This window comes from Apiotrichum porosum, assembly GCF_003942205.1.
Source record: "Apiotrichum porosum strain DSM 27194 chromosome Unknown scaffold_14, whole genome shotgun sequence".
NCBI classification, from domain to species: Eukaryota; Fungi; Basidiomycota; class Tremellomycetes; order Trichosporonales; family Trichosporonaceae; genus Apiotrichum; species Apiotrichum porosum.
The window spans coordinates 466,747-493,832 of NW_021167121.1; the positions used below are offsets into that span (position 1 = coordinate 466,747).

Below are 27,086 nucleotides of genomic sequence, written 5' to 3' on the forward strand. Positions count from 1 at the left end.
CCTATACCTGCACATTCATGCGGTTTGCTAGCAGCAAGTTGCGGGCCGTGCGTGGGACTGACAGGAAGAAGGAGGGTGCTATTGCTCGGCGGCGGCGGTTGTGTGCATGGCGTCGGGCCATGGCATGTGCTCGAGGTGATTGTGTACGGGTCTTACCGTCAATGGTGCCTCGTAAGCCTTGGCTCTCACTAGAAATCAAGGCCCCGATCAGTAGAGAGAGACTTGGAAAGGCGTCGAGGTCGAGTTTTTACTATCACGTATAAGATGTGCCACCCGTTGGAATCTCAACCGGTCTCAAACAGCGGTAAGCAAGCATCAGCTTTCGTCAGTTGGACATCTGCCATGCTGCAAACTCGATGGTGGCGTGGGGGGTTCGTGTGAACCAGGCTCAAGAGGGAGGCGTGAGGCTGCAGCAGTCAAGAACTGGGTCCGACGGCTCCACTGTGGGAACGAGGGAAAGGTGAAGAGGGGATGGGACATGCACGCTGTGGCGTGCGTGTGTAAGTGTGTGTGTGTGTGTGTACCGTGGTGTCGAGTAGGACGACGTGATAGCCAAAAACGGGGAACCTGTGGAGGTCTCCGTTTTCCGAGGTGCCCAGGAGGTGCACTTTTAAACCGCCGATCTGACCGACGAGACATCCTTTTCTTTCCCCATGTACCACCGTTTTCCTTCCTTCCTTCCTTCCTTCCTTCCTTCCCTCACACCACTCTGCATCCCTGCAGAACAATAATCCATCCCCGGTCTTTCCAAGTAGCTAGCCTATAATCCCCCACCTCCTGCATAGGACGACCCCGCTCTTGGTGAGTGTGGCTGCGGAATGTGGGGACCCCCCATTTGGCCCACGCGGCGGCTTGGCTGGGCGGCAGCGAATTTCGACGGCGGCGGCGCTCGCTGGCTGGGCGCCGACCGGCTTTGAGATTTCTGGAAGTTGGATCTCCCATCATCTCCACCACACCCATCCACCCCATATACCCATGTCCAGCAGGCTCTCCATCCCCGGACGGCGCTAACCCCTTCGTGTGCAGCACTTGTGCTCCCTCCGTCTCTTGTCCCTCCTTAGAGAAGACTCCTTTCATTCCGGCACCCATCATCACCACCGTCAACCTCATCACCACCACCAAAATTTGGGCCCGCGGTAACCTTCGACCTCCGCTCCCCACCACTGCCCCCACAGCCTCGACCTTCAACACGGCACCTCCTCCCCCCTTCCTTCCATAATGTCCCTCCTCCCCGCTTTCGACGAGAGCGTCCACAGCTCTACCGCGACTTGGGTTACTTCAACCGTGCCCAAGTTCATAGCGGACGATTTTGCCCCGTATGACTTTCCCAACACCACCGGCAACCAGCCGATGGACAACGACTTTGAGGCTCTCTTCAACATCAAGTTTCCTTCCCCCATCCTCCCAGAGACTGCCATCTTTGACTCTGGCATCCCTGGCATTTCTTCAGCTCCCCAGGCCGCTCTCGAGTCGGCCCTTGCCGCCGCGACAGGTGCCTCGACCATGGCCTGTGCTCCTGCCCTGACGGACAAGGCCAACAACGCGCTCCAGCTCGACATGTTCGACATCACGCCGGCTCACTCCCCCCTCGCCGGCTCGAGCAGCTACGCTTCCCCGGCCTTCCAGTTCTCCCCTACCCCCGGCCTCACCGCGTGCCCCACCGTCGACTCGACACCGGCGCCTCGTTCCAACTCGCGCTGCTCGTCTCGTTCCTCGTTCTCGCTCCAGAACGACACCGACAAGCCCGTGGCGGACACCATCATCGGCCCCGACGGCAAGGTCAAGAAGCTCCACCTCTGCCCCTACGAAGAGTGCGCTCGTCACACGCGCACCTTCCGCTCCAACGCCGATCTTCAGCGCCACATCCGCTCTCACCGTGGCGAGCGTCCATACGCCTGCCCTGCTCCCGGGTGTGACAAGGCCTACGGACAGCAGAACAAGATGGTCAACCACGTTAAGCAGCAGCACCCTGCCCTCACGTCTCTTGTCGAGATCGGTCGCAGCCGTCGCCGTGCTCCTGCAGCTGCCGCTGCTGCGGCCACTGCTGCCGCCGTGGCCAGCGGTGCTTCTTCGACTGCGTCTACGCCATCTTCCTCTGCCGCTTCGACCCCTGCTCGTGCTGCTGCTGTCCGCACTGTCTCGTCACCAGCTACCGCACGCTCGGTCTCGGCCTCGTCGTCCCGTGCTGCTCCTTACGCCGTGCCGTCATCCCACGCCGCGCTCTCGGGTACCAGCACAGGTCTCGACCAGCCCACGCCCCGCCGCGTCGCCGGTTCCACTGCCGGCATGAAGCGCAGCATCTCTGATGTCTTGAGCAAGAAGGCGCCGCTGTGGTAGATACCCCTCCGTCCGTTCTAGAGCTAGACACTAGACAGGCTAGACCCAGCTCCTCAACACTTGTCCGTTCCAGCATGTGCATACGACCCCCCGACACACGACCCCCCCTCTCCCCTGTCCACACACACACACGCGCCTCAATCGGGGGCACACCAAGCAAGAAAGAAGCCACAAAGCAAAGCAGAGACACACAGCGAAGCAAAAAGCGAAAGATCGAAGCAAGAGACACACCCCGAAGCAAAAGCCAAAAGCAACCCGGTGGAGACCACACAACCCCCCCACACTGCATTCATACCTCCCCTCCCTCCCCTCCCTTTCATTACTCCACCGCCACGGCACCTACCTCATCATGTCAAAACACAAAATGCCTTCGGGCCACACATGCATAGTTTCCACTTGAGTGAAGCTGCACCATACGGGGACTTGACCAAGCAATGTACTCATCTAGGACGGGCTTTGGCTACCAAGCCCCGCGCCACGGCAGCCTGACTGCCATCTGACAGTGACAGTGACAGTGACGCAGTGACGGGGGTGGGGTTTGTGTGGGTCTGGGTGTGTGCGGAAAAATCTGCCGTCAGGCCACATCCAGCATCGTTCCTCGGCCCGAACCACCCATATGGATGGGTACGACATGCCCCGGTCGATCCGGTGAACCGTCGTCTGCAGAACACACGAGACGCGCCAGACGAGCCAGGGAAGGGGCCCACAAACGACGAGCGTTTGAAAAAAAAAGTCGGGGGTGGTGGGTGTTGTTGACAGGGACGCCACACCAAACCTTTTTTCGGCCATTTTTCCTGATTTCTTTTTTTTGGGACCCTGATATACATCGGTCGCGATTTGGGACCTGGGGGTTGGAACACCGGGGACAAGCCCAGCGCACCCACCGCTTCCACCGAGGACAGCGGCGGCGGGGACAAGGCGGTCGCCGACGAGGGTGGAGGTGGAGCTGGAAGGGGGATCCAGTACAATGACATGGGACATGTGCAGGGGCTTTGGGATCCCCGGTGACATGGTCACAGACCTGCACATGCTGCACACCTGCAGCATGCGTCCACTGCTGCTGCGGTTGTACGTGTACGTGTTCCGATCCGAGGGTTGGTGGCTCGGATATCGGCCATGCCCGCGGCCGAGAGGGTACACATATTTGCGGTAGGAGCAGTCAGTAGTCTACCTACGTGGCTGCCACTTGCTTGAGCGTGCATGGCGGCCTGGCCGCTAGCGTCGAGCACCTTTGCGACCACGGCCATCGTTACCGGCGACAGCCACAGTGAGAGACATACATGCCTGTCGTCCGAACACACACGGTGCCGAAAAACGTAGCAGAGATTGATTGCAATTAGGTATAGGGAGAGGGGGGGGCCATAAACGGGACTAATGCTGTAACGCACCCAGCCCCGTCCGCTGGCGTGTCTCATATGGTGCCAAGTGTGTGTGTGTGTGTGTCAGCGGTGCCGGCGCATGTGCAGGCTCAGGTCAAGGCATATGCCATGTTGGCTATCCCCGTGTGGCCGTTACCCCGGCCCATAATCACGGGGGTACGGGGAGACAGGAAACACACTGCGTACGGTTTGGACAGTGTCTCAAAAACAGTCCTGAAGTCAGGCGGTCAGAGTGTACCTGTGTCCTGGCCTGTCCTGTCCTGGCACTGGATATCCTGTCCGAGGGACGAAAGCAGCGTCCGCTCATCACACGTCGTCATGTGTGCACCGCCTACAGGAGGATATGGGAGGAGGTACTACACGAGGAGACTGTGCCAGGACGCATCAAGGACGCGTTTGGTCGAATCGACATTCATCTTGGTGGCCAGGAGCCGGTGCCACATTGGGGTGTAAGCCGTCTTTATCCACCCGGCCCCGTCCCACCCCATACCCCTCACTGACCCCGCACGCGACATGACTGGAATAATAGATGCATTGCTTCACCGACATGCACCAAGACTGCCGCACTCTACGCTAGATATGTGGTCTCGTTTCCTCTAGAGAAGGAGCTTGAAGCGCTCCATGGCAGTGCGCAGGGTCTCAATCTCGGCCTCAAACTTGGTCATCTTCTCAGTGTTGGCCGCGCGGACGTGCTCGGGGATGGTGGTCTCGTAGTTGGGCGCCTGGGTGTTCTTGACGACCTTGTCAAGGCCGGCCTGGGCCATGGTGACCTTGCCCTCGAGCTTGGTGATCTCGGCGCCGGCGTCGACCTTGCCCTTGACGGGGATGTGGACGTGGACGTCGGCGGTGACCGTCTCGGTACCGCAGCCGTGGGGGACGTCGGCGGTGGAGGCGACAAACTGCGCCTGGCCAGCACCCTTGGTGAGGGCAACGATGATGGGCGCCTGGGTCTTGAGCATCTCGAGCTGCTCGGGGTTCTTGGCCTCGATGACAAGGGTGATCTTGTCCTCGAGGGTCTTGCCGTTGGTGGGCAGCGAGTAGAGACCGATGATGGTACGGGCCTTGGAGGTGACCTCGTTGGTGAGGTTGAAGTCGGCCTCGGCCTCGGGGAAGTTGTACTCGGGAATCTCCTCGGGGAACGCGGCGACCATGATCGAGGGGGTCTCGTCGCCAGCACGGCGGGGCATACGCTGCCACAGGTCCTCGGTGACGTAGGGCATGAAGGGGTGGAAGAGACGGAGACCGGCGTCGACGGCAGTGTAGAGAGTGTCGCGGGCCGAGTCCTTGGCGGGCGAGTCACCCTCGGCCTCAAAGATGGGCTTGGTGGCCTCAATGAAGACGTCACAGAGCTCGTTCAGGAAGAAGCGGTAAGCAGCAGCGGTGGCCTCGGCAAAGTTGCGCTCCTCGAGGGCCTTGTTGACCGAAGCAGAGGCAATGTTGAGGCGGTGGAGGAGCCACTTCTCGGCAATGCTCTCCTGGCCGGTGGGGAGGGCCGAAGCCTTGGGGTGGAACGAGTTGGGGAGGCGCTTGCCCTCGAGGTCGATGAGACCCATGCGGAAGAGAGCAAACTTGGTGGCGTTCCAGAGCTTGTTGCAGAACTTGCGGTAGCCCTCGACACGGCCAATCTCGAGGTTGATGTCACGGCCACCCGAGGTGTAGTTGCAGAGGGTGAAGCGGAGAGCGTCGGTACCACACTCGGGAATACCCTTGGGGAAGAGCTTCTTCTGGCCGTCTTCGGCCTTCTTGATCTCCTTCTCGGGAAGGTTACCCTTGCGGAGGTCGGCGTGGAGCTTGGCGAGGTTCTGGCCAGTGATGACGTCCAGAGGGTCAATGACGTTACCGGTCGACTTGGACATCTTGCGTCCCCAAGCGTCACGGACCATGGGGTGGCAGTAGACCTCGGGGAAGGGCATCTTGCCGGTGAGCTGGTTGCCAAAGAAGACCATGCGGGCAACCCAGAAGAAGAGAATGTCCCAGCCAGTCTCCAAGATGGTGTTGGGGTAGAAGTGCTCGAGGTCCGAGCTCTTCTCGGGCCAGCCCATGGTCGAGAAGGGCCAGAGACCCGACGAGAACCAGGTGTCAAGCACATCCTCGTCCTGCGAGAGGGTGTACTTGCGGCCGTTGGCGCGCTTCTCGGCCTCGGCCTTGGCCTCCTCCTCGGAGCGAGCAACGATCCAGTTGGAGCCCTCGGCGGTGTTGGCAACCTCACCCTCAAAGGTCTGGAGGTACGCGGGGCAACGGTGGCCCCACCAGAGCTGACGCGAGATACACCAGTCCTGCATGTTCTCCATCCAGCGGATCCAGTCGGTGGCAATCGACTTGGGCTTGATCTCAATCTCGCCAGCGGCGGTGCGCTTGAGAACCTCGTCGGCCATGGGCTTGCAGCTGACCCACCACTGGGGCTTCATGATCTGTTCGACAACGTCGCCGGAACGCGAGCAGATAGGGATCTGCATCTCGTTGTCGTTCGCCTCGACGTAGAGGCCCTTCTCCTTGAGGGCCTTGAGGACCTCGTTACGGACGTGGAAGCGCTTCATGCCCGCGTAGGGAGCAGCGTTGTCGTTGTAGGTACCGTCGTCGTTCATGAGGTTGATAAACTCGAGCTTGTGGCGCATACCACACTCAAAGTCATTGGGGTCGTGGGCAGGGGTGATCTTGACGGCACCGGTACCAAACTCCATGTCGACGGTGATGCCGTCGCAAACAATGGGGATGCGGCGGCCGTTGAAGGGGTGGATGACAAACTTGCCGTGGAGGTGGGTGTAGCGGGGGTCGTCGGGGTGGACGGCAATGGCAGTGTCTCCGAGCATGGTCTCGGGACGGGTAGTGGCGACAACGATAAACTCGTCAGAGTTCTCGATGGGGTACTTGAACGAGGTGATGACACCAAACTCGAAGCGCTCCTTCTCGTCGTAGCCCTTAACGTTCATGAGGGTACGGCCAGTGAGGGCCTTCTGGTCGACCTCGAGGTTGGAGAGCGAGGTGTTGAGGTAGCACGACCAGTTGACGAGACGGTTGGCACGGTAAATGAGGCCCTTCTCGTGGAGCTGGCAGAAGCCCTCGGCAACGGCCTTGGTGAGGAGGTCGGACATGGTAAAGGCAACGCGGTCCCACTCGAACGAACCACCAAGACGACGCATCTGGTTGGTAATGTTCTTCTGGTACTCCTCCTTCCACTCCCAGACCTTCTCAAGGAACTTTTCGCGGCCGTAGTAGTGCCTCGAGTGGCCCTCGTTCTTCAACAGACGGGACTCGACAACAGCCTGGGTGGCGATACCAGCGTGGTCGTAACCGGGGACAAAGAGGACCGAGTAGCCCTGCATACGCTTCCAACGGCAGAGACCGTCCTGAATGGCAACGGTGAGGGCATGGCCAATGTGAAGGTTGCCGGTAACGTTGGGAGGGGGGAAGGCCATCGAGAAGCAGCCCTTCTCCATGGGAGTGCCGTCCTCGTTGAACTTGGGCTTGAAGAAGCCCTGCGACTCCCACCAGTCGTAGTGGGCGGCCTCCACCTTGGCGGGCTCGTAGCCAGAGGGGAAGTCGCCGGAGACGTCCTTCTTCTCGCCGGCAGGAGTGGGGTTGACCCAAGCCTCGGCGGGCTTCTCCTCGGCCTTCTTGGGCTTCTCCTTCTTCTCCTTCTTGGCGCCGCCGGCAGCGGCAGCGGGGGCAGTGGGGGTAGCGGTACCCTTGGCAGCCTGCTTGGCGAGCTTCTCAGCGAGCTTGGCCGCCTTCTTGGCTGGTAGAGGTCAGTGTCTGTTGACATTACAAAGTGCCACCCGACTTTTTGCCGCAACAAGACAAAAAGGTCCTACTGGAGCCTGGGGGTCATGTACTCACCGCCCTTCTTCGAGTTGGGGTCACGCTCGTCGGCAGCAGGAGCAGCGGCGGCGGCGGCGGGAGCAACAGCCTCGGCGGCGGGGGCCTTGACCTCCTCAGCAGACATGTTGGTGCGTGCGGAGTAGTGTAGTTGTTTTAAAGTAATGGTATGGAGCGAGCACAGGGGTGAAAGCCGATAGCGGTGGGTGGTGGCGAGTCGGCGCGAGAGGGGAGAGTGTGCGAGCTTTTGGGTGCTGAAAAGAAGCTGGCGTAGCATACACCACCTGGGAGCGAGTCAAGGACGGTGATGGACGGTGTGCACTGGTGAGATCACTCTGACTGTCCGTGTCGCCTGTCGGACTCGAAATCGAAATCAGTTCAACGAGTGTGCAGCGGCGGAGGCATTTTCCAGCCATTGTATATTGATTACGTAACACTATGGGACGGTGCGCTGTGGTGGCGGCCAGTGGCGACTAGACTGGGGTTTTAGTCCACTCCTCGTTTTCTTACAACATCGTGCGTGAATCGCGAGCGCGGCCGAACCATGTATCACTGAGACACATGTGTTAAGATACGACTCAAGAGATAACGAGACTGAGTCGACTGCGTGGTCGTCTTGCATCACAACTGCCGCGTGGCCGCGTGGGCTGACGCCACCAACAGACGCATTTGAACTGATTACGTTTTATTCAAATGGTTTAAGGCACTGTCGATGGATACCCCATTAGGTTACAATCCTAATTCAACACAGGGACCCGTGGGCCCCGGCGTCACGCGCGGAACCAAACGCGACATCCGTGGTTGTGGGCGTGCGTCGCGACATGTCATGGCCACCGCCATCCACATCGACCACCTGTGTCTCTCCAGTCGTCACCCGTCAACCAGGATGATCTCGGTGCGTTGTTTTGCCAGGAGATAGCTAACAAGCAGGCGTTCTTCATTTATAACACAAAGGGAGAGGTGCGTTTCGCTTGCTTCTGCTCGTCTTGTTGAGCGTTGAACCGACCGGGGGGGAGAGTCCCCGAGTCCTCGACGGCCGAGATCCAATGTCAGGCGACTTGGGACCATGCTGACCCTCCCAGGTCCTCATTTCGAGGCTGTTCCGAAGCGATCTCAAGTGAGTTTGATTATTGGACGCCTTTGCAAAGTCGCAGGACAGCTCTGGGACCCACGACGACCTCGTCGCGGCCCATCACATGTCCTGGGCGTCTGAGTGCTGTTGTGGACTCATCCCAGCAGGGCATCTAGCTAACCACCGCAGACGGAGCATCGCGGACGTGTTTAGGATTCAAGTGATTAGCAATGCCGACATTCGGTCGCCCATCATCACTCTGGGGAGGTGAGTTGGCGAGATAAGGAGGCCCACTGGTCTGTCATTTCATGACTAACCATTCCACAGCACCAGCTTCTTCCATGTGAAGATCAACAACGTCTTCGTGACTGCCGTGACGAAGTGAGTTGAGCACCTCGGCGCTAGGCATCGCGCGTTCGATGGGAACCCTCTGGACAGGGTGGACCTGGGAGGAAACCCTCTGCCAGCATCCCAGACGTTGTTGCTGACAACAACAGGTGCAACGCCAACGCGGCGCTCGTGTTTGAGTTTCTCTACCGTTTTATCACCATTTCGCGCAGCTACTTTGGCAAGCTGGATGAGGAGAGCGTCAAGAGCAACTTTGTTCTGATCTATGAGCTCCTTGACGGTGGGTAGCGACGCCACCATTCGCTGACCCGCACAGAGATCATCGACTTTGGATACCCGCAGAACTCGGAGATTGACACGCTCAAGATGTACATCACCACCGAGGGTATCAAGTCGGAGATGGCAGTGGTGAGTTTTTTGTTTACGGTGAAGTACACTGCTGAACTCTTCCCCAGCGCGAGGACTCGTCCAAGATTACGATCCAGGCGACCGGTGCCACGTCGTGGCGCCGAGCCGACGTCAAGTACCGCAAGAACGAGGCCTTTGTCGACGTCATCGAGACGGTCAACATGCTTATGAGCAAAGAAGGCGCCGTCCTGCGTGCGGATGTCGACGGCCAGATCCTCATGCGCGCGTACCTCTCCGGCATGCCCGAGTGCAAGTTTGGCCTCAACGACAAGCTCGTTCTTGACAAGCGCGGCGACCAGGCCAAGACGGACGGCGCGGTGGAGCTGGACGACTGCCAGTTCCACCAGTGTGTCCGCCTGGGCAAGTTTGACTCGGACCGCTCCATCAGCTTTATCCCGCCCGACGGCGAGTTTGAGCTCATGCGCTACCGCTCCACGTCCAACATCAACCTGCCGTTCCGGCTGCAGACGCACGTCAACGAGCCGACCAAGAACCGCGTCGAGTACACGATCCACCTCAAGGCGGCGTTCGACTCCAAGCTCAACGCCAACAACGTCGTCATCCGCATCCCCACCCCGCTCAACACGGTCAAGGTCGACGCAAAGGTCGGCATGGGCAAGGCAAAGTATGTCCCTGGAGAAAACCACATTGTGTGGAAGATTTCAAGGATACAGGGCATGCAGGAGTGTACCCTCACGGCCGAGGCCAACCTCGCCATGACGACCACCAAGCAGGCCTGGTCGCGACCGCCCATCGAGCTCGACTTTTCTGTCGTCATGTTCACCGCGTCCGGTCTGCTCGTCCGCTACCTCAAGGTGTTTGAGAAGAGCGGCTACAACTCGGTTAAATGGGTAGGTTGTTTCGTTATCCCAACCAACAGTCGTGGCCATGAGCTAACCCTCCCCAGGTCAGGTTCCTCACAAAAGCGAACGGGACGTATCAGATCCGCTTTTGATTATGTGTACAGCAGTCTTTATGTTACGAATATTATGTCATGCCACTGTGTGCACATTAGCTGGATGGACCGGGGAGACTTTGCGCAGACAACAGGCCACAAGCAGCAGGAATTGGAAGACGGGTGCTACAGCGCCGCCGCAGGCGTCGCTGTACACTGCATAACGTGGCAAATCTACGGCAGGTAATCATTAGAGTGCAGATGGGTGCGAGAGTCGCGGTGGTGGGTGTGGCGTGGGGCGTTTTGATTTGTGGTGGGGGGGGGGGTCGTTACTGATGCTAGGGGGTTGTGGTATAACGTACAAACAACACACTACTGCGCCTCCTCGCTCGGCCTGGATCCAGACGCCTCGCCGCCGCCGTGGGCGGACAGGAGACCCTCCTCCTCGCCGTCCTCGCGACGGGCGATCCGGCGGCGGCGCTCAATCGCCCATCCGCGCTTGGACCGGTGGCCAAAGAGCTCGGTGCGGCCCTCCCTGTACTTCATCCGGATGAGGACGGCGGTGATGACGATCCAGTACAGCTGGTACGTGCCGACGGTCCACACGGTGCCAATGTTGTTCCAGCCCACAAGGGACTGGGCGAGCTGGTACCAGCCGCTGTAGCCCTCGTGGCCGATCTCGGGGTTGCCCCATGTCAGCTTCCAGATGTTGCCGGCGACGCGGTACGAGCCCGGACCGTCGCCAGACTCGGCGGCAGCCGCGCCGACGCCGTTGATAAAGTACTGGCGCTCGAGGGCGTATGCTGAGCGGCTCGCGAGGCCGGCGCCCATGAGGAAGAGGACAATGGTCGAAAACGTCGTAAAGTGCTGCAGCGACATGGTCTCGCTACGCGAGAAGAGCGTGTAGGCGAGGAAACCGCCAATGGCAAAGCCAGTGAGGGCGCCAAAGAGGATGGCACGCGGCTTGTCGGTGATGCCAATGCCGCCGAGGAAGACCACACCCTCGAGGCCCTCGCGCAGGACGGTGATGAACGGGAGACCAAACAGGATCCAGCCGCGAGCAGCACGCGCGCGCACCTTGCGGCGGTGCTCGCTGTTGTGGTTGCCATGGTGGTGGTGACGAGGGTGGCCGTTGCGGTCAACGCCGGCCGACCCCTCGACGGCCGAAAGGAGCTTGAGGCGCCACTTTGTGCGCGCATGTGGGAGGCGGAGGAACGCCAGGCCCATGATCAAGATACTGGCACAGGTCAGTATAGTCCCATACTGCCAGACTGCGCTGCGCAGCGACCCCAGTTTTTATCAGATACGCACATGATGGATGCAATGCCGCAGAAGATGCCCTCCCAGAGGTTCTCGGCGTCCTGCCACAGGTCGTGGGCAAAGGTGTAAAACTAGCACCGTTAGCTTCTCTGCAGTGTCCCGGCCGATGCCAAGAGTCGGTTCCAAGAGTCCGAAGGCTTCGGTGACCCTCGGTCTCCAATGGTCCAGTGGCACGCGCACACGCGGTACCTTGCGCAGTTGGCCGGTTTCCCGTTGCTGTGCTATTCCTGCCGTGCTATTTGGACACTCACGATGTAGAGAAAGACGCCGCCGAGCGCGCTAGCGGCCGCGAGACCGAGAAGCGCTCCGGTCCATACCTGCGTCTTGAGGGAGCGCACAAGCGCCTCGCGGTCGTACTTGTGCTTGGGGTGGCGACTAGGTCCGCCGTCGCCCTCGTCGTCAGTGTTCTCGCCCTCGCTGACGTCGACAGCGTCCGTGTCGGCGATGGAGAATGCAGAGACGGCCGGCGACAGGAGCTCGGGGGGAATGTCGGGGCAGCGCTCGCTGTTGCGCCTTTCACGGCGCGTGCCGTCGGGGAAGGTCAGGTAGGCAGGCTCGGCAGACTCGTTAGCGGTGCTGCCGCGTGCGAGGAGTTCCGTGCGGCTGCCGGTGGCTTCCTCATTGTTGCCACCGGGACGGTGGGGCATGAGCTGCTCGATGAAGCCGAGTAGCACGGCGACTGGAGGAGCCAGGTTAGTAAATGTGTTGCTGCACCAGGTCTGTGGCCACCTGTTATGACGTACTGATAATGCCGGCCTCGAGCGTCTCGCGCAACGCGATAAAGGTCGCGACTACCTGGAGCGGATGTCAGCATACAGCATATACGCGAGGGGGCCGAGAGGAGCGGAATACTTGCCGAAAAGTAGTCGTTTGCGGACATTGTTGTAAGGGGGGGCGAGGGGGGGACCTCCCTGGTATGGAGTGAGGAGTGGGCGATGTGTTGAGAGAGACGTGTGAGAAGCAAATGGACCCTGTGTCGTTTGTAAAGAGGTGTTGCTTCTGGCCTGGCGTGACGCGGTGAGCGGGGTGAGCAGGATCGCGTCGAACGGAGCATCCCGAAAGAACAACCCACCACAGTCCGTCGGCCGAAGGGTGGTGGTGGCGGCAAAAGATGGAGTTGGGAGGGAATCTCCGTGGTTGCACGGATATATTTGGTCCCGGCGGGGGCGGGGTGGTGCAGGGAACACTTGCTTGCTTTTCTATCCTGGGAGATGCATCACAGGGACGAAACCAAGGAAACCGAGGACGCCGGTCCGCCGGCAGCGACGGGCGACGGGCGATCGCGGGCGACGAGCGACGGCGCCGGGAACGGGGCAACGGGGCAACGGTCAAAAGATGGCGGGTGCGCCGGGAAGGACGGGGAGAGAGACGAGGGGAGAGAGAGCGCTCTCGGCGTCGATGCACAGAGCACAGAGTGGCCTGAAAAAGGCGTGTCTCAAGCTGCCGAGTTGGCTGGCGGGCATGGCGGGACAGACAGGGCTCTTGAGGCGCGCGCGGGAACACTGTGCATGTTTCTGATGCATCGACCGCAACACTCTACTACTCGCGGTCGTCCTGACACAAAGGCTCACCAAACAGGCCGCCCAACAACACTTGTTGCATTGCACACCCCACCACGACGTCTCTTGTCACAGAAAAACAGGTCGTGCAACTGCCCAGACCCAACCCTCTCTCTTCCACCCCACACTCGTCCGCAGCAATCCACGCGCGCGCGCCATTTGCGTCACCTCTCATTGCCCTGCAGTCACCACCCACACGGCCACCACCCACAGCCTTGGCGCCTGCCGCCGCCGCCATCCATCAGCCCTCCACCACACACGCATTACAGTAGCTCTCGCGTACTGCGCGTACCGCGTGTACCGACGACTCTTGTTCCACGGGAACCGCCATAGCCCATATCCCAGCTTGGCTTGCTTCTCATTATCGATCCTGTGGTTTTCGTGCAAACCCGCGTTTCCACTATCAAGCACACCATCACCCAGTTCGCCTACATTCGTTTCCTTCCTGCCTCCTCCCCCACCAAAAACACAGACACGCAGCAGCTCCCCCGTGTGTCTTGCTTGCCCCCACAACTGCCCCTCCATCCCCCTCTCTCTCTCTCTCTCTCTGAGCAAACACCGCCCTTCCTTCACACATAAACCATGGCTCCAAAGGCCAACCTCAGCCCCATCCTCCCTACACACTCGCCATCGAGCCCGGTGGGGACGCCTGCCAGCCTCTTCAACGCGGAAATCCACAGCTCCAAGACGCGGGACCGCTCGCCTCAGCGCACGTTTGGCGACGACCACAACGGAGGCAGTGACCATGCAGTGAGTCTTGGCGGTGTCGTTCCGGACAACACGGACACCGGACCCGCGCGGAACGAGGGGGGGGCTACCCACGGGTTACTGACCAGCCAGTACTACGAGGAGAAGGCAGGATCCATCGATCTGTCAGACACGAGGCAGCCCAAGCGCATAAACCTCAAGGCGGCGACTATCGGTGTGTAGCTGCCTGCCGGAGTTCGGTCGACATAGCTAACATACAGTGCCTATTTGGATCGCCCTCTCCTCGGCGGTCATCATCTACAACAGTACGTTGGCATGGGAGCAGCAGCAGACCGGGGGAACAGACACAGCTGACATGGCCCAAAGAGTACCTGTACTCGAACCTCGACTTTCCCTATGTGAGTCTCTGCAACCAGCTGGTTAGCAAGGCGCAAGTACTGACTTCCACAGCCCGTCTTCCTGTTAGTACACCGCCTGCGATGTTGGAAGCCTGCTAATGTGTAGCACCTCGTACCACTTGGGAATGGCTGTAAGTATCCGCTTTCCAGACTGTCTGCTTAGCTGACCTCCAGGCGCTCGGCACGCGCGTCCTTCGGTTGACCACCAACCTCATGGATGGGCTCGACCGCATCCCCATGACTGTGAGTTATCCTTAGCGAGGCTAACTGACATTTCCAGAGGGAGGTCTACTTCAAGTCCATTGTCCCCATCGGCATTCTGTTCTCTGGATCGCTGATTCTGAGTAACTCGGCGTACTTGACGTGAGCTGGTCAAAAGACTCCGCAGCTGACAGAACAGTCTCAGCGTGTCCTTTATCCAGATGCTCAAGGTTTGTACCCGGCAGTTCCCGCGTCCGGAGCGCGTTTCACTAACGGTGCAGGCCTTTACGCCAGTCTCGATTGTCCTCATTTCAGCAGCGTTCAAGATCCAGCCCCTCAACACCAAGCTCTTGGCGATCGTGGTTGTGCGTACAGGGAAGACTCCAAGAATGGTTTTGGGTGCTGACCTGTCCTAGCTCATCTCCCTGGGTTGCGCTCTCGGTGGGTGTCCAGTCGCTGCACAAGTAGTACAAAGCTAACCCGTCCAGCTGCATACGGCGAGATGCACTTTGAGCTTATGGGCTTCCTCTTCCAGACCAGCGCTGTTGCCGTGGGTTGCACATACGGTGCTATCGCTGACCCACCAGTTTGAATCGTCACGCCTCGTCATGATCGAAATCCTCCTCCAGGGACTCAAGGTGAGTTACTTGTCAGACATCGACCAGGCCCTCGGTCATATCGTCGCCGTGAGCCACGCTCACACTTCAGATGGACCCACTCTGCTCGCTGCACTACTACGCGCCCGTGTGTGCCATCATCAACGCGTGCTTCCTGCCCTTCACCGAGGGCTGGGCGCCCTTCCTGGAGCTCCCGCGCATCGGCTTCTTTGTCATGTCGACCAACGCGATGGTGGCGTTCGGCCTCAACGTCGCCGCCGTGTTCCTCATCGGCGCTGCAGGCGGCCTCGTGCTCACCCTTGCGGGAGTCTTCAAGGTGAGCTAACTTAATACCACGCGCCCAAGCTGACAAACAGGACATTCTCCTCATCACCTCGAGCGTGCTCTTCTTCGCGAGCACCGTCACCCCCGTCCAGGTCTTTGGCTACGTCCTGGCTCTCAGCGGTCTTGTCATTTACAAGAACCTCCCCAAGCCGTCCAAGAAGTAGGTGGTGGCCCGACCTCGCAAAGCAAAAACGGCCCCCAAAACAACCAACAAGACGAGTACGGACAATACGGAGAACGGAGTACAGTAGAGATAAACGCCAACAAGGGCAGCCCAGAGGCCAGAGGACGATAGACTAGAGCAAAGGGCATGGGTCGTGCTAGCTTGTCATGTTCATGTATAGAGGATCATTGTGTCATTGGGGGCAGTGCTGGGATTCTGCTGGCTGAGTCCGGAAACCTATGCGCACATGGTGGCTCGCCTCGGTGGTAGTCTGCACAAGGTGCGCACTTCTGGAGAATAATGAGCCCTTGTCAGTAGCCAGCGCGGGCGAGTACAGAGGCGACGTCGCAGCATTAAAGATCATTCCATCACCTCCGCACCATACCACCCACATCATTCAGCGAGGGGGGCGGGCCCGGCTCTCAACGCCCGCTCTACTTTTTCTTCCCCTTCTTCTTGTTACCACCACCGCCTGCGCCGCCGCCGCCACCACCACCGCTCGTGGAGCCCTGCGTGCCGAGACCCGTGAGCTCCTTCTTCTTGCCGCCCTTGCCAGCCGTGGGGGCGAGGTAGCTCGCGCGCTGGCGGAGGGGGAGCCAGCGGTCGGGCTGTGAGGTTTTGTCAGCTACGCATTTTACGATGTCCCAGCTGCACACCACTCACGTCCTGGGTGAACGGCTTGCCGAGCACCGCGCCCTTGGGCAGGGCGTGGCGCGGCTTGTCGCGCTTCTTCTCGGCGGCGGCGGCGGCGCCGGCAAAAGCTGCGGGCTTCTTGGAACTCGACGCCGCGGCGGCAGTGGACACCTTGCCGCCATTGTCGGCGGCGGCGAGGGCGCGCGCCCATCCGGTGGGGACGGTGGGGATGTAGCTCTCCACCTCGCCCTGCTGCGGCGTGTACGCCTTGATGCCGGCGCTGAGGGGCCCGTTGTCGACCACGGGGGCAGTCAGGTGCGCGGTATAGTTGCGCGTGATGAACGAGATGTGCGCGGCCGTCGCGGCCATGTTGGTGCGGATGTCCTCGGCCTCGGACGACGACTGTGGGAGTGTCAGTTGAGCTCATCATCCGTGGAGGCGGCGAACAACTCACGGGAGGAGCGGAAGCGAGCAGCTCGTTGTACACGGCCTGGGCGGCGTCGTACTCGCCGAGGCGGTAGCGCTAAAAACGCAATCGTCAGCATGACCAAAACAGACAACAACACAGCAGCAAGCACGCACGACCTGGGCCTCGAGGTGCTTCTCCTGCCTGTCGCGCGAGGCGATCTTCTCGAGTTCGGCAAGGGCCTCGCGCTCGCGCTTGAGGCGGTACAGGCAGTAGGCGCGCTCAAACTCGAGGGCGGGCGGCGACGGGGCCGGCGGGTTGTTGACCAGCTCGAGGGCCGAGGTGTAGTCGTCCGTGTGGAGGTAGAGGAAGAGGAGGGTCTGGAAGGCAGACGTCGAGGCCGCGTCGAGGGTGAGGACTGTGCGTTAGCGGCGAGTCTTGAATGACTGCATCTCCAGCTGCGTCTGTAGACAGTGACAGCTAGAATTACACGCTCAATGCAAGGCATCCGCACCACGGCCACTCACTGCGCTTGCAAGTCTTCTTGGCATTGTCAAAGTATCCGTCGTTGACCTGGTCCGTAAGGGCGCGGTACAGCTTGGGCAGGCGCTCGGCGACGGTCGCGGGCGCGCGAGGGGTAAACTTGCGACGGCCGTCGGCAGTCTTGGGCTGCGCGGCGGGAGCTGCGGGGGCCCTGGTCTGGGTTCTGGGTGCCATCGTGAGCAGCCGAGAAGGTGAGTCGGTTGGTGTAGCTATCGACAGAGTTGTTCTATCGAAGCATCGTTGGCTGCACGCGAGGGGCCGTCGACGTTCCATTCGGAGGGCCGGCGGGGTCCTCAAGTCACGTGATCTAAAGAGTCTCTTACGTAATTTACAGGCTTACTGTTCTTCATCTCGGTCTTTTGAGATGGGCATATATGTCAGGCTCATGTCGTCTGACGGGATCCTCGGTGAGGAATTACGCCCTGTTCCGATTCCGATATTCCGGGAGCCCTCCTGGCGGCAACCTAGCACGGCGAAGGCTGGCTGGCGAGCACGCATTTGGGAGTCTGTCGCACGTCTTGTGAGCTCGGACGGTTCAAACTTATGGGCGACAATGTTCTGCGAATACACAGAGGTGTACAGAGGCTATCAGGAGATCAGGAGATCAACTGGGAGACGCAGCGTTTTCACGATAGAAGGAAATTTTGGGTCCCAGTGATCTGTGATCAGCAATGACTCCCTCCCAGTCAGTCGCATTGATTGCACTTCTCGGGTAAAGCATAAGAAACCGGGGATGGAACCGAAGGAGCCGAGATCGAGAAGACTTGGATGGGTATGATTAGGAAGCAGAGACGAGGAGCCAAGACCATCACGAGCGAAAGCAGCATGCCGAGCGAGCCACCACCCACCAGCAGCTGCACCCAACTGGTTGCCGCAGCACCCTCCGCAGGCACGGTGCTTTTCTGTCGGCCATTTCCGAGCCCACAATATTCGTCGCAATCCGTTAATTAATTGCACATCCGCGGGGTTCTCCCCACGCAGCGTTGTATGCGCTGGCGTGTGATGCGTGCGACAAGCACACTGCAGACGTGCAGAGAAACGCGCTCGTCTAGAGTCTGAATGCACATGGCTTGCTGCGGAGGCGTAGCGGGGATGCATTGGGCGGCGAGGGGGAAGAAAAAGAGTGGGGCTCGAACCGTCCGGAGACATGGCGGTAAAACTAGAGGCTCTCGGGGACAACCGATGGGCGAGATACCGAGGCGTTGGTGGGTTCCTCTCGGTCTTCCGTATATACCTTTCCCGTCGAAACGCAGTGGATGTCACTGTTCAACCATTACCCATATCTCGTTGGTTTCTTGGAATACCAGCTGCGACGAGAGATCTGCAGCGCAACACGCACGACCAACCACCCTAGGCGGCGATAAACGACCGTCACACTACCCTCCGGCCACCCAGTGTCAACTTTCGACTTTGAGCGATACACCGACGCCCACTGCAGAGCTCTTGTCCATCTTGACGCACGAGGCAAGACTACTATACACTCCCCACATCCTTCCCACGCCCGCCATCACACATGGCGGCCTCATCGCTGGATTTGCATCCAGACACCAGCACTCGCACCACCACCACCACCACCACCACCACCACCAACAACAACAAAAACACCACCTCCACATCGGAGGCCCCGCAGCTGCCATCGTTCCCGCGCGTCGCCACTCTGAGCAACCCGCCGACGCCGACAGTCGTGGGCTCGGAAGTATCCTACGACGACAAGGATGACAAGGATGACAAGGGCCTGGGCGAGATATCCCGGCGGGGGAGCGACTCGGGCTCTGACCTGGTCATGCCAGTGGCCAGCGACAGCGCGCCGGAGAAGAGCGACGACACGACCGTAGCCGTCAGCGCGACGCCTGCGGCCAGCGAGCGCGGCGTGCACGACCAGGAGATGACGCTGTCGCCCACACGGCGCGTGGGGCTGATTGTGATTGTGGCATTCACCATGGCCATGTCGTCGGCCGCGCAGCAGGGTCTGAACATTGCCCTGCCGATCATCCAGGAGGAGCTGGGCATCCTCGAGTCCAACCTCCAGTGGATCTCGAGCGCGTACGCCTTGACCAACGGCTGTTTCCTGCTCCTGGCCGGCCGCCTGGCGGACGCGTACGGCCGCAAAAAGTGTTTCATCGTCGGACTCGGTTGGTATGCCATCTGGTGCCTCGTCGGCAGCTTTATGCACTCTGGCGCCGCGCTGATTGTTACGCGTGCGCTGGCCGGTATCGGCGCCGCTATGGGGTGAGCATCACAATGACACACATGAGTGTGGCAACCTTTTTTTTTTCGCTGACGGGCCGCAGCCTGCCGTCCGGCATGGGCATCATCGCCGCCAACATCCACGGCAAGACGCGCGCGACCGCGTTCGCCGTCTTCACGGCCGGCGCACCCTTTGGCGGCGCGATGGGCATGGTTCTCGGTGGTGTGCTGTCGTCGTACACCAGTTACACGTGGCGCACCGTGTTGTGGATTTTTACCGGCGTCGCAGTGGTCATTGTCGCGCTGGCCGTCTTCTTCGTGCCCGCCGACCCGAAGAAGGAGGCCTCGGGCAAGGAGGCGCGCCGCATCGACTGGATCGGCGCCGCGCTCGTCACCTGCGGTCTCGTCCTGCTCCAGTTCACCGTCAGCGACGGCATGAGTGCGCCCCACGGCTGGCGCACGCCGTACATCCCGGCGCTGTTCGCCGTGTCGCTCATCCTCCTGCCGGCCTTCTTTGCGTGGGAGTACTACACCATCCACTACACGAATAAGGCGCCGCTCATGCGCCTCTCGCTGTTCACGCGCGCCAACGGCCGCCTGGGCGCCATCTACTTTGTCGGCTTTGTCGCGTGGCTCGGCTTTGTCAGCATCGGATACCACACGACGCTCTTCTACCAGCAAGTGCAGATGACGGGCACGATTGGCGCGCTCCTCCGTTTCCTGCCGGCGCCCATCTCGGGCCTGCTGTGCGCGTTCGTCGTGTCCCGCGTCGTCCACCGCGTCCCGACACAGATCCTCATCTGCTTCGGCCTCATCTGTACCGGCCTGGCCGCGACGTTCATGGCCATCTCGAAGCGCGACGAAAACTACTGGGGCCTGCCGTTCTGCTCCATGTGGCTCGTCGTCATCGGCGCTGATTTGTGAGTCCAGAGAAGAGAGCGGTCACGGTAGCTGTGGAGAGCGTAGCGTTTCCAGTCACACCCCGCTAACATGGCCCGCAGCCTCATGCCCACCGGCGCCATCTTCGTCTCGCGCCTCGCGCTGCCCGAGGAACAGTCCGTCGCCGCAGCCCTCTTCCAGACCTTGCTCCAGCTGGGCGGCTCGTTCGGCCTGACCCTCACCTCGGTCATCGCCACGGCGTACCAGAACAAGGCCCTGGCGCGCGGCGTGGAGGAAGTGGACGCGCTGCTCGAGGGCCTGCACGCGAGCTTCTGGCTGTCTGCTGCGTGCGCGTTCACGGCCCTGGCGCTGGCCGCGGCGACGCTGCATGGTATCGGCATTGTCAGCCAAGTAGGCCAGGACGGTAAAGCGCCCAGCAAGGACAAGACGGTGGATGCCGAGAACGGCAGTGTGGTGGATGAGGAAGGTGAGGCAGTGGAGGTCGCGGGTGGCAAGGACAAGGAGAAGGCGTAGACAACAGTACAGCCCTAGACCCCAGCGATCCAGAGATCGTTTACCCATCGTCTTTTTATTTCTCGGCACATTTTTCAGCACGTGTTAGTTAGTGTATAGCATTTGGTCTGCGCATGCAATCGATACATGGTATCTCCTGCAGTATTCCTGACATTCGACAAAGTCTGGGCCCAAGGGCCATAAGCGAAGGCCGAAGGGAAGGGTGCAGCAGACGAATGACACGGGAAGGGAATGGAACGCAGTGCCCAGCGAGACGTCTGCGAACAAACGCCACGGGCCGTCGTCATCGTCGAGACCGACGGCGACGGCGACGTTGTTCTTCACAGGTCTCATGGTGTGAGGACCGCGTCGATCAGGGTTACATGTTCACCATAAGGCCCTGGGGGCGATCCTCACGCGTCTTGGCATCGCCGGACGTTCCCGAGTATCCGACGGATGACGGATGGGGAGGTCCAGGTGCCACGGACGGGCAATTCCGGTGGCTGGCGGGAGACGGTGACGGGGAGAGGGGGTGGGGGTGGGGGTGAGGGTGAGGGTGTGGAGGTGGGTGGTCTGGACAACCCAGCGAGCGTCGTCTCTGGAGACGGACAGGGTAGTCAGAATGTAGAACACCACTGTTACTGAGCCAGCCTTGGCCACAATGAGGAACAGTAGATAGCCGCGCGGCAGTTAGCGGCATGTCAGTCAATGACTACAGATACAGTGCATGCTCTCTCGCGCCCCCCCCCCCCGGCCAGACCTCCTCTGTACATTCTTCCTATGCCTCCAGCTCGCCCTCGACGTAACCGGGCTCGCGAGTCCAGACCCCGATGCCAACGAGGCTGCGGAGCATCTCGCCCTCTTCCTCCTCTCGCTGCTTTTCGCGTTCCAGCTCAACCTTGTTGCGTTTGATGCCCTTGCGTCGGATAGGCATGTCCTTTTCGCGCTGGCGGACCGTCTCGGTGTCCGGTACGAGGTGGGCGAGGGCGGCGGGCACGACGGAGGGCTTTTGGGTCGAGCGGGCGGGACGTCCGCGTTTCTTGGGCAAGGTCGAAGGCGGTGGTTGAAGATTACCTTCGGCACGGAGGAGCATTGGGAACGACGGGAGTGGGGCAGGTGGGAGTGCGCCTTTCTGTAATAATAGGGTCAGCAAGCCAGCCAAACATGTCAGGTTCTTTTGCTGCGGCTTACATCTTTCCACAGCTTGAGCACGCCCTCGAGGTACGACCGCACTTCGACGAGGGCACGGTGTCCGTCGCCGCTTTCTTCACCGTCGTGGACAAACGACGAGGCCAGCTCGTCGCGCTTCTCGCTGACCTCGAGCTCCAGCGCCAGGCGGTTCTCCTCGATGCGCTCGGCAATGTCACGAAGCACTGCGGCCTTGTTCCTGCTGGCATCAAGCGCGGTAGCCGTCTTGGCGACCTGGGCATCGAGCTGGGCGCGGTCCACGGGCTCGATGATGGGGAGCGCGACCGTGCCGTCGCGGAAGGCGCTGATTTCCGACTCCTTGGCGGCAATCAACGCGCGCGTGGCAGCAATCTCGTTCTCGAGCGCGACACGCGTGATCCAGAATGGATCCGATTCGGCGTGTGGCAATGGCTGTGCCTCTGTCACTTGCGTCACGAGTCCGTGGAGAAAGTCGGCGGCAGTCCCCTCGCTGGGTCCGTCTTCGCCGCCGATGCCGCCACCGATATCGCCGACGCCGGAGAGGGATGGCTCGGGGACGTCGAGCTGGTGGGCCTGCTGTTCCAGGTGCTGCTGGAGACTCTCAAATCCAAACCCGGCAAGTTCACCACTGCTGACAGCAGCTGTGGCCAGCTCGCGCAGCGTGTTTTGCGCAATAATGTCGTCACCGTCCAGGTCGGTCGGGCCGGGCATTATCGTGCCCTCCAGGGCGGCGATCATCTTGCGGAGACGGTCATTCTCGCCACGGAGAGACATGAGCGTGACTTCGAGGGCGTTGGGGTCGGACCGACGTGTACCGCGGGTCTTGCGGTTGTCGTCGTGCTTGACGTCGGCCCCAGCATCGCTTTCGGCCAGCTCGAGCGCAGTCGCTGCGGCGGCTGCAGCGGCATCGACATCGACATCAGTATCGGCATGGGGAACCGACTCGGAGACGGGAGGCTGTGCGACTGCCACTGCGGCGGCTGCGTCCTCGAGCGAGGGGTCGATCAGAATGTCATTCTCGTCGCCGCCAGCGGGCAGGAAGTGGTGGTGAGGCGACTCGAAAAGCGACGAGAGCGCAGAGGGAAGCGTGTCGTGTGAGGAAGGGTGCGCCATGGCTGGGGAAAGGGGTGAAGGAGGACGATGTACCGCAGGATGCGTGCGATGTTGGTGATGGTATATGGTGGAGTGTCAACGGGGCGAGATTGGCGCTCTTCTGAAAGGGTTATGTTGTTGTGACCGGAAGCTTTCAAATAAATTACGTAAGTTTTCCGGCCCTACCGTCTGCAAAAGGGTTAAAAGAACTTGGGCCGCCTGCCCTCCTTCAAATGAGCCACTCCGCTCTCTCCTAATGAGCCTCTCTGCTCTCTCCTAATGAGCCTCCCCCTGCTCGCTCCTGGTCGAGCCTTCCCGCTCTCTACCCCCCTCCCGGTGGTACCGACCCCACTCGGTCCCATGGCTCAGACCCCATGGTGGTCGTGTGGTACAGACCCCACTCGGTCCCATGGCTCAGACCCCATGTGGTCCCCACGCGCGATTTACGGCGTGGTCACACTGGCCGGTGTTTTAACGTGTTCGCCCTCCCGGATTCGAACTCTGACCTTCCCAGGGTGCAGAATCTGACAATCCAGGACCAACTTAGCCGGGAAGCTAACGGGTTTTCACTGACAGTGGAATTCCCGCAAGGGGTTGCTCCTTCCGTTATTTTGGAACGGCAGAAACCGGATAGGACTGGGTAATTACCAACTCGCTTATTGATTAGGAATTGGCTAATGTGAGAGTCGATTTCGTCCTTCTTTTTTGCATGCTGCCCCCACGCGCGCTCATGCTCACGTGTGTGGCGACACGTGTATGCTTATTATGGCCCCCAGCATGCACAGCAAATCTCGCGGGGGAACTGGCAGGAGAGGCGTGTCCGTGTAATATTGGAGAAAGCGAAGCGAGAGAGCAAGAGAGAGAGAGAGAGAGAGAGCGCGTCATTGTTCGGGAGAGCTCATGTAGGGTGTCCATCCGTCGGACATCGGGTGGTGTTGGTACAGGGTTGTGTCGCGTGTCGGCTATCCCGCAACATGCGCAACAAGGCTACAGGCGTATAGACGCCGGGACGCCAGACCAGGGACCCATGGCTAATGGCTGATGGCAGAGACGAGATCGCACACAGTACAGATCGCAGATCGCAGATGTTCACAGAAGCGTGGAACAAAACAGCAGGCGCGCGCGCGCGCACCAGGATGCGCGTCCCACTTACGGAGAAATACAGCACAGCCGATAGCAGTGCAGAGCGTCTTGGCGTACGTGTGCTTGTGTGTTCTGCGTACGCGGGTAGTCGAGGCTGGCTTGGTGGTCTGGTGGCCTGGTGGTGGCACAATGGCTACATGCCGCTTTTGGCAGGAAGACGGGGGGGGGGGCATTGTGGGCTTTTGCTTTTGATGGCTTTTGGCAGCTGGCTGGTTGACCCGAGACTCGCTGGATCGCTGGTGAACTGGTGACGCGGTTGTGACGACTGCGACTCGGGGGTTGACGGCTGTTCACGTTTTGGCTCACTGTTCGCGTAACGGGAATGCCGGTCACTCTCTCTCTCGCTGGGTCTTCGGTTACACCAGTGCAGCCGTGCGGGCATTGTTGCAACGACTATGGGCCCACCGCCGACAGCGAGCACTGCATAGCGGGTAGATGCGCAGGCTCCTTGGCTATTAATGACCTGCATTAGAATGAGGGAAACCCCCATGTGGCCAGGAGCTGTCGCGCGCAGGCGTGGACGGCAGAGCGGCGGACGTCGACGGGGGCGGAGCGAGCGAGCGAGTGCGATTCCAGGCCCTCCCATCGACCACACCCGCCGACCGCCTGCTGCTGCCGCCGCCGCTGGCCGCCCCGCCCGCGCGCGCGCGCGGCCCTCCCCCTCTCTCTGTCCCCTGCAACCACCCACCCACCACACACACCCACAGCCCCCTCCCCCCCCCCCCCCCCCCTCCCATCCCCCTCTCTTTCCATCCCGTCCATTACTCCCTTGGCATCATCACCACCACCACCCCCATCCACCCCCCAACACCCCCCATTCCTCCACACATCCCACACCCCGACACACTCGCACGACTCGCATCGTGCATATACATGTGGTAGCCGCCCCCGCCGCTCCTCACTCTCCCTTTTACCCCCGCACCCAGCCACACCGCGCGCTGTGAACCGACTCGGGAGCCTGAACGCGTCAAGCCCATATCCCGTCTCGCCCATCCATCTAGTCCAACACTCTCTCTCTCTCTCTCTCCATCCTCGTCCTCATCCTCATCCCCTCGCACCCATCCACTAGGGCGCATACACCCCCTCCCCCCTCCGTGCATCGCCGAGCGCACTCGCAAAACCTCGGACCCACTCCTTTGACAATCCCCGCCCCCCCCGGCCCCTTCTTGCCGCCCAACCCCACCTTCCTTCCTCCCCAACCTCCGCACCGCATCCCCCCCATTCACCATGGGTCAGACACCATCCAAGAAGATGGGCCGCACCCGGTCCAAGGAACTCTCGGCCAACGACCTTGCCGACTCTCTCGCAGCTACAAAGCTGTCCTCTGGGCCTAACCGCTTCGACGCTGCCAGTGGAGCCGGCGGCGCCGATGCTGCCCGTAATGGCAAAAAGTGAGTACTGCGCGCGATGACCAACGCCTCGGCTGCCTGCCTTCTCCACCTGCATCGCGTGACTGACACTTCACCCTCCCAGCCCCCCCGCAGCCAACGGCCCCAGCATCCGCACACCAGTGCAGCAGGGCTCGTACGACTCGGCGTCTGGTCGCTCAGCTGCGTCAGACACACCCACGTCCCCCGCAACCCCCACCATCCTCACTCCTCGCGGACCCGGCCTGGGATCCTCGCCTCCCCCTCCCCTCGCGTCGCCGGCTTCGCCAGGCGTACGCCCAGGATCCCCCTCGGGCCATGCTCACACCAACTCGGGGTCGTCGCTTTCACCTGGTGACGCGTTGACCCAGACAGTCAGCCGCTCGAGCATCACCGCTCTTCCCGCATCAGGTCTCGATGTCGACAGCATGATTTCAAGGTTGCTGGAGGCTGGTTACAGCGGAAAGGTGACCAAGTCGCCTCCCCTCAAGAACGCCGAGATTGCGGCCGTGTGCGCTGCCGCGCGCGAGATCTTCCTTGCCCAGCCCACCCTCATCGAGCTCAGCCCGCCCGTCAAGATTGTCGGCGACGTCCACGGCCAGTACGCCGACCTCATCCGCATGTTTGAAATGTGCGGCTTCCCTCCCCAGGCAAACTACCTCTTCCTTGGCGACTATGTAGACCGCGGCAAGCAGTCGCTCGAGACGATCCTGCTGCTACTCTGCTACAAGATCAAGTTCCCCGAGAACTTCTTCCTCCTCCGTGGCAACCACGAGTGCGCCAACGTGACCCGCGTGTACGGCTTTTACGACGAGTGCAAGCGCAGGACAAACATCAAGACCTGGAAGACATTTATCGACGTGTTCAACGCGCTCCCGATTGCCTCGATTGTTGCCAGCAAGATCTTCTGTGTCCACGGCGGTCTTTCCCCGAGCTTGCAGTCGATGGACGACATTCGCCGCATCCAGCGGCCCACGGACGTTCCCGACTATGGTCTCTTGAACGACCTGGTCTGGTCAGACCCCTCGGACACGGCCCTCGACTGGGAGGACAATGAGCGCGGTGTGTCGTTCTGCTACGGCAAGAGCGTCATCAACGCCTTCTTGGCCACCCACGACATGGACCTCATCTGCCGAGCACACATGGTGGTCGAGGACGGCTACGAGTTTTACAACGACAGGACGCTGGTGACGGTCTTCTCGGCGCCAAAGTGAGTCATCCCCCAAACCCATGTCAGAATGTCATTGACTGACCCCAAACAGCTACTGTGGCGAGTTTGACAACTTTGGTGCGGTCATGTCGGTTTCAGAGGACCTGTTGTGTTCGTTTGAGCTGCTCAAGCCCCTCGATGGCGCGGCGCTCAAGAAGGAGATGACAAAGTCGAAGCGGAAGAGCTTGCAAAACCACCAGTCGCCTCCCAACAACCCGACGGCCCAGAGCTACTAAGCGAGCGAGCGAGCTCTCTGTCCTCCCCCCTCCCCAGCTTCTCTGAGGCCCCAAACCCCACCCCCACACACACACCCGCGCATCGACGTTTCCGGTACCATGATTGTTGTCTTCCTTACCTGCCTCTATCCCCAACCATTTCGGGCGCTTGGGCGTAACTGCATT

The 27,086-nt window shown here is 60.5% G+C and overlaps 9 protein-coding genes across 9 annotated transcripts; 5 read left to right on the top strand and 4 right to left on the bottom strand.

The window, feature by feature from the left end:
* Nucleotides 1–1,218: 1,218 nt before the first annotated feature.
* On the top strand, nt 1,219–2,337 carry EHS24_002964 (uncharacterized protein; the record flags this gene model as incomplete). The annotated part of the gene is made up of 1 exon (XM_028618673.1): nt 1,219–2,337. One exon carries the CDS (start codon nt 1,219–1,221, stop codon nt 2,335–2,337), a length of 1,119 nt encoding a protein of 372 aa, XP_028473040.1.
* A 1,975-nt stretch (nt 2,338–4,312) lies between these two features.
* EHS24_002965 (uncharacterized protein) lies at nt 4,313–7,659 on the bottom strand (the record flags this gene model as incomplete). Its single annotated transcript, XM_028618674.1, has 2 exons — nt 4,313–7,452; nt 7,554–7,659. The coding sequence occupies 2 exons, from the start codon at nt 7,657–7,659 to the stop codon at nt 4,313–4,315; spliced, it is 3,246 nt and encodes a 1,081-aa protein (XP_028473041.1).
* A 699-nt stretch (nt 7,660–8,358) lies between these two features.
* Nucleotides 8,359–10,315, top strand: EHS24_002966 (uncharacterized protein; the record flags this gene model as incomplete). The annotated part of the gene is made up of 9 exons (XM_028618675.1): nt 8,359–8,427; nt 8,463–8,492; nt 8,615–8,649; nt 8,794–8,871; nt 8,932–8,985; nt 9,102–9,232; nt 9,269–9,360; nt 9,408–10,211; nt 10,268–10,315. 9 exons carry the CDS (start codon nt 8,359–8,361, stop codon nt 10,313–10,315), a joined length of 1,341 nt encoding a protein of 446 aa, XP_028473042.1.
* A 312-nt stretch (nt 10,316–10,627) lies between these two features.
* Nucleotides 10,628–12,455, bottom strand: EHS24_002967 (uncharacterized protein; the record flags this gene model as incomplete). The annotated part of the gene is made up of 5 exons (XM_028618676.1): nt 10,628–11,492; nt 11,567–11,646; nt 11,827–12,254; nt 12,319–12,366; nt 12,428–12,455. The coding sequence occupies 5 exons, from the start codon at nt 12,453–12,455 to the stop codon at nt 10,628–10,630; spliced, it is 1,449 nt and encodes a 482-aa protein (XP_028473043.1).
* Nucleotides 12,456–13,716: 1,261 nt separating this feature from the next.
* On the top strand, nt 13,717–15,546 carry EHS24_002968 (uncharacterized protein; the record flags this gene model as incomplete). The annotated part of the gene is made up of 15 exons (XM_028618677.1): nt 13,717–13,884; nt 13,975–14,056; nt 14,103–14,147; nt 14,209–14,240; nt 14,293–14,303; nt 14,347–14,371; nt 14,415–14,483; nt 14,521–14,603; nt 14,647–14,671; nt 14,723–14,806; nt 14,858–14,882; nt 14,930–14,991; nt 15,029–15,079; nt 15,150–15,374; nt 15,415–15,546. The coding sequence occupies 15 exons, from the start codon at nt 13,717–13,719 to the stop codon at nt 15,544–15,546; spliced, it is 1,119 nt and encodes a 372-aa protein (XP_028473044.1).
* A 433-nt stretch (nt 15,547–15,979) lies between these two features.
* EHS24_002969 (uncharacterized protein) lies at nt 15,980–17,301 on the bottom strand (the record flags this gene model as incomplete). The annotated part of the gene is made up of 5 exons (XM_028618678.1): nt 15,980–16,153; nt 16,209–16,580; nt 16,633–16,701; nt 16,761–17,002; nt 17,112–17,301. 5 exons carry the CDS (start codon nt 17,299–17,301, stop codon nt 15,980–15,982), a joined length of 1,047 nt encoding a protein of 348 aa, XP_028473045.1.
* A 1,339-nt stretch (nt 17,302–18,640) lies between these two features.
* EHS24_002970 (uncharacterized protein) lies at nt 18,641–20,727 on the top strand (the record flags this gene model as incomplete). Its single annotated transcript, XM_028618679.1, has 3 exons — nt 18,641–19,356; nt 19,419–20,234; nt 20,316–20,727. The coding sequence occupies 3 exons, from the start codon at nt 18,641–18,643 to the stop codon at nt 20,725–20,727; spliced, it is 1,944 nt and encodes a 647-aa protein (XP_028473046.1).
* A 757-nt stretch (nt 20,728–21,484) lies between these two features.
* Nucleotides 21,485–22,986, bottom strand: EHS24_002971 (uncharacterized protein; the record flags this gene model as incomplete). The annotated part of the gene is made up of 2 exons (XM_028618680.1): nt 21,485–21,838; nt 21,898–22,986. The coding sequence occupies 2 exons, from the start codon at nt 22,984–22,986 to the stop codon at nt 21,485–21,487; spliced, it is 1,443 nt and encodes a 480-aa protein (XP_028473047.1).
* A 2,349-nt stretch (nt 22,987–25,335) lies between these two features.
* Nucleotides 25,336–26,921, top strand: PZH1 (serine/threonine protein phosphatase Pzh1; the record flags this gene model as incomplete). The annotated part of the gene is made up of 3 exons (XM_028618681.1): nt 25,336–25,499; nt 25,582–26,685; nt 26,738–26,921. The coding sequence occupies 3 exons, from the start codon at nt 25,336–25,338 to the stop codon at nt 26,919–26,921; spliced, it is 1,452 nt and encodes a 483-aa protein (XP_028473048.1).
* Nucleotides 26,922–27,086: the final 165 nt, after the last annotated feature.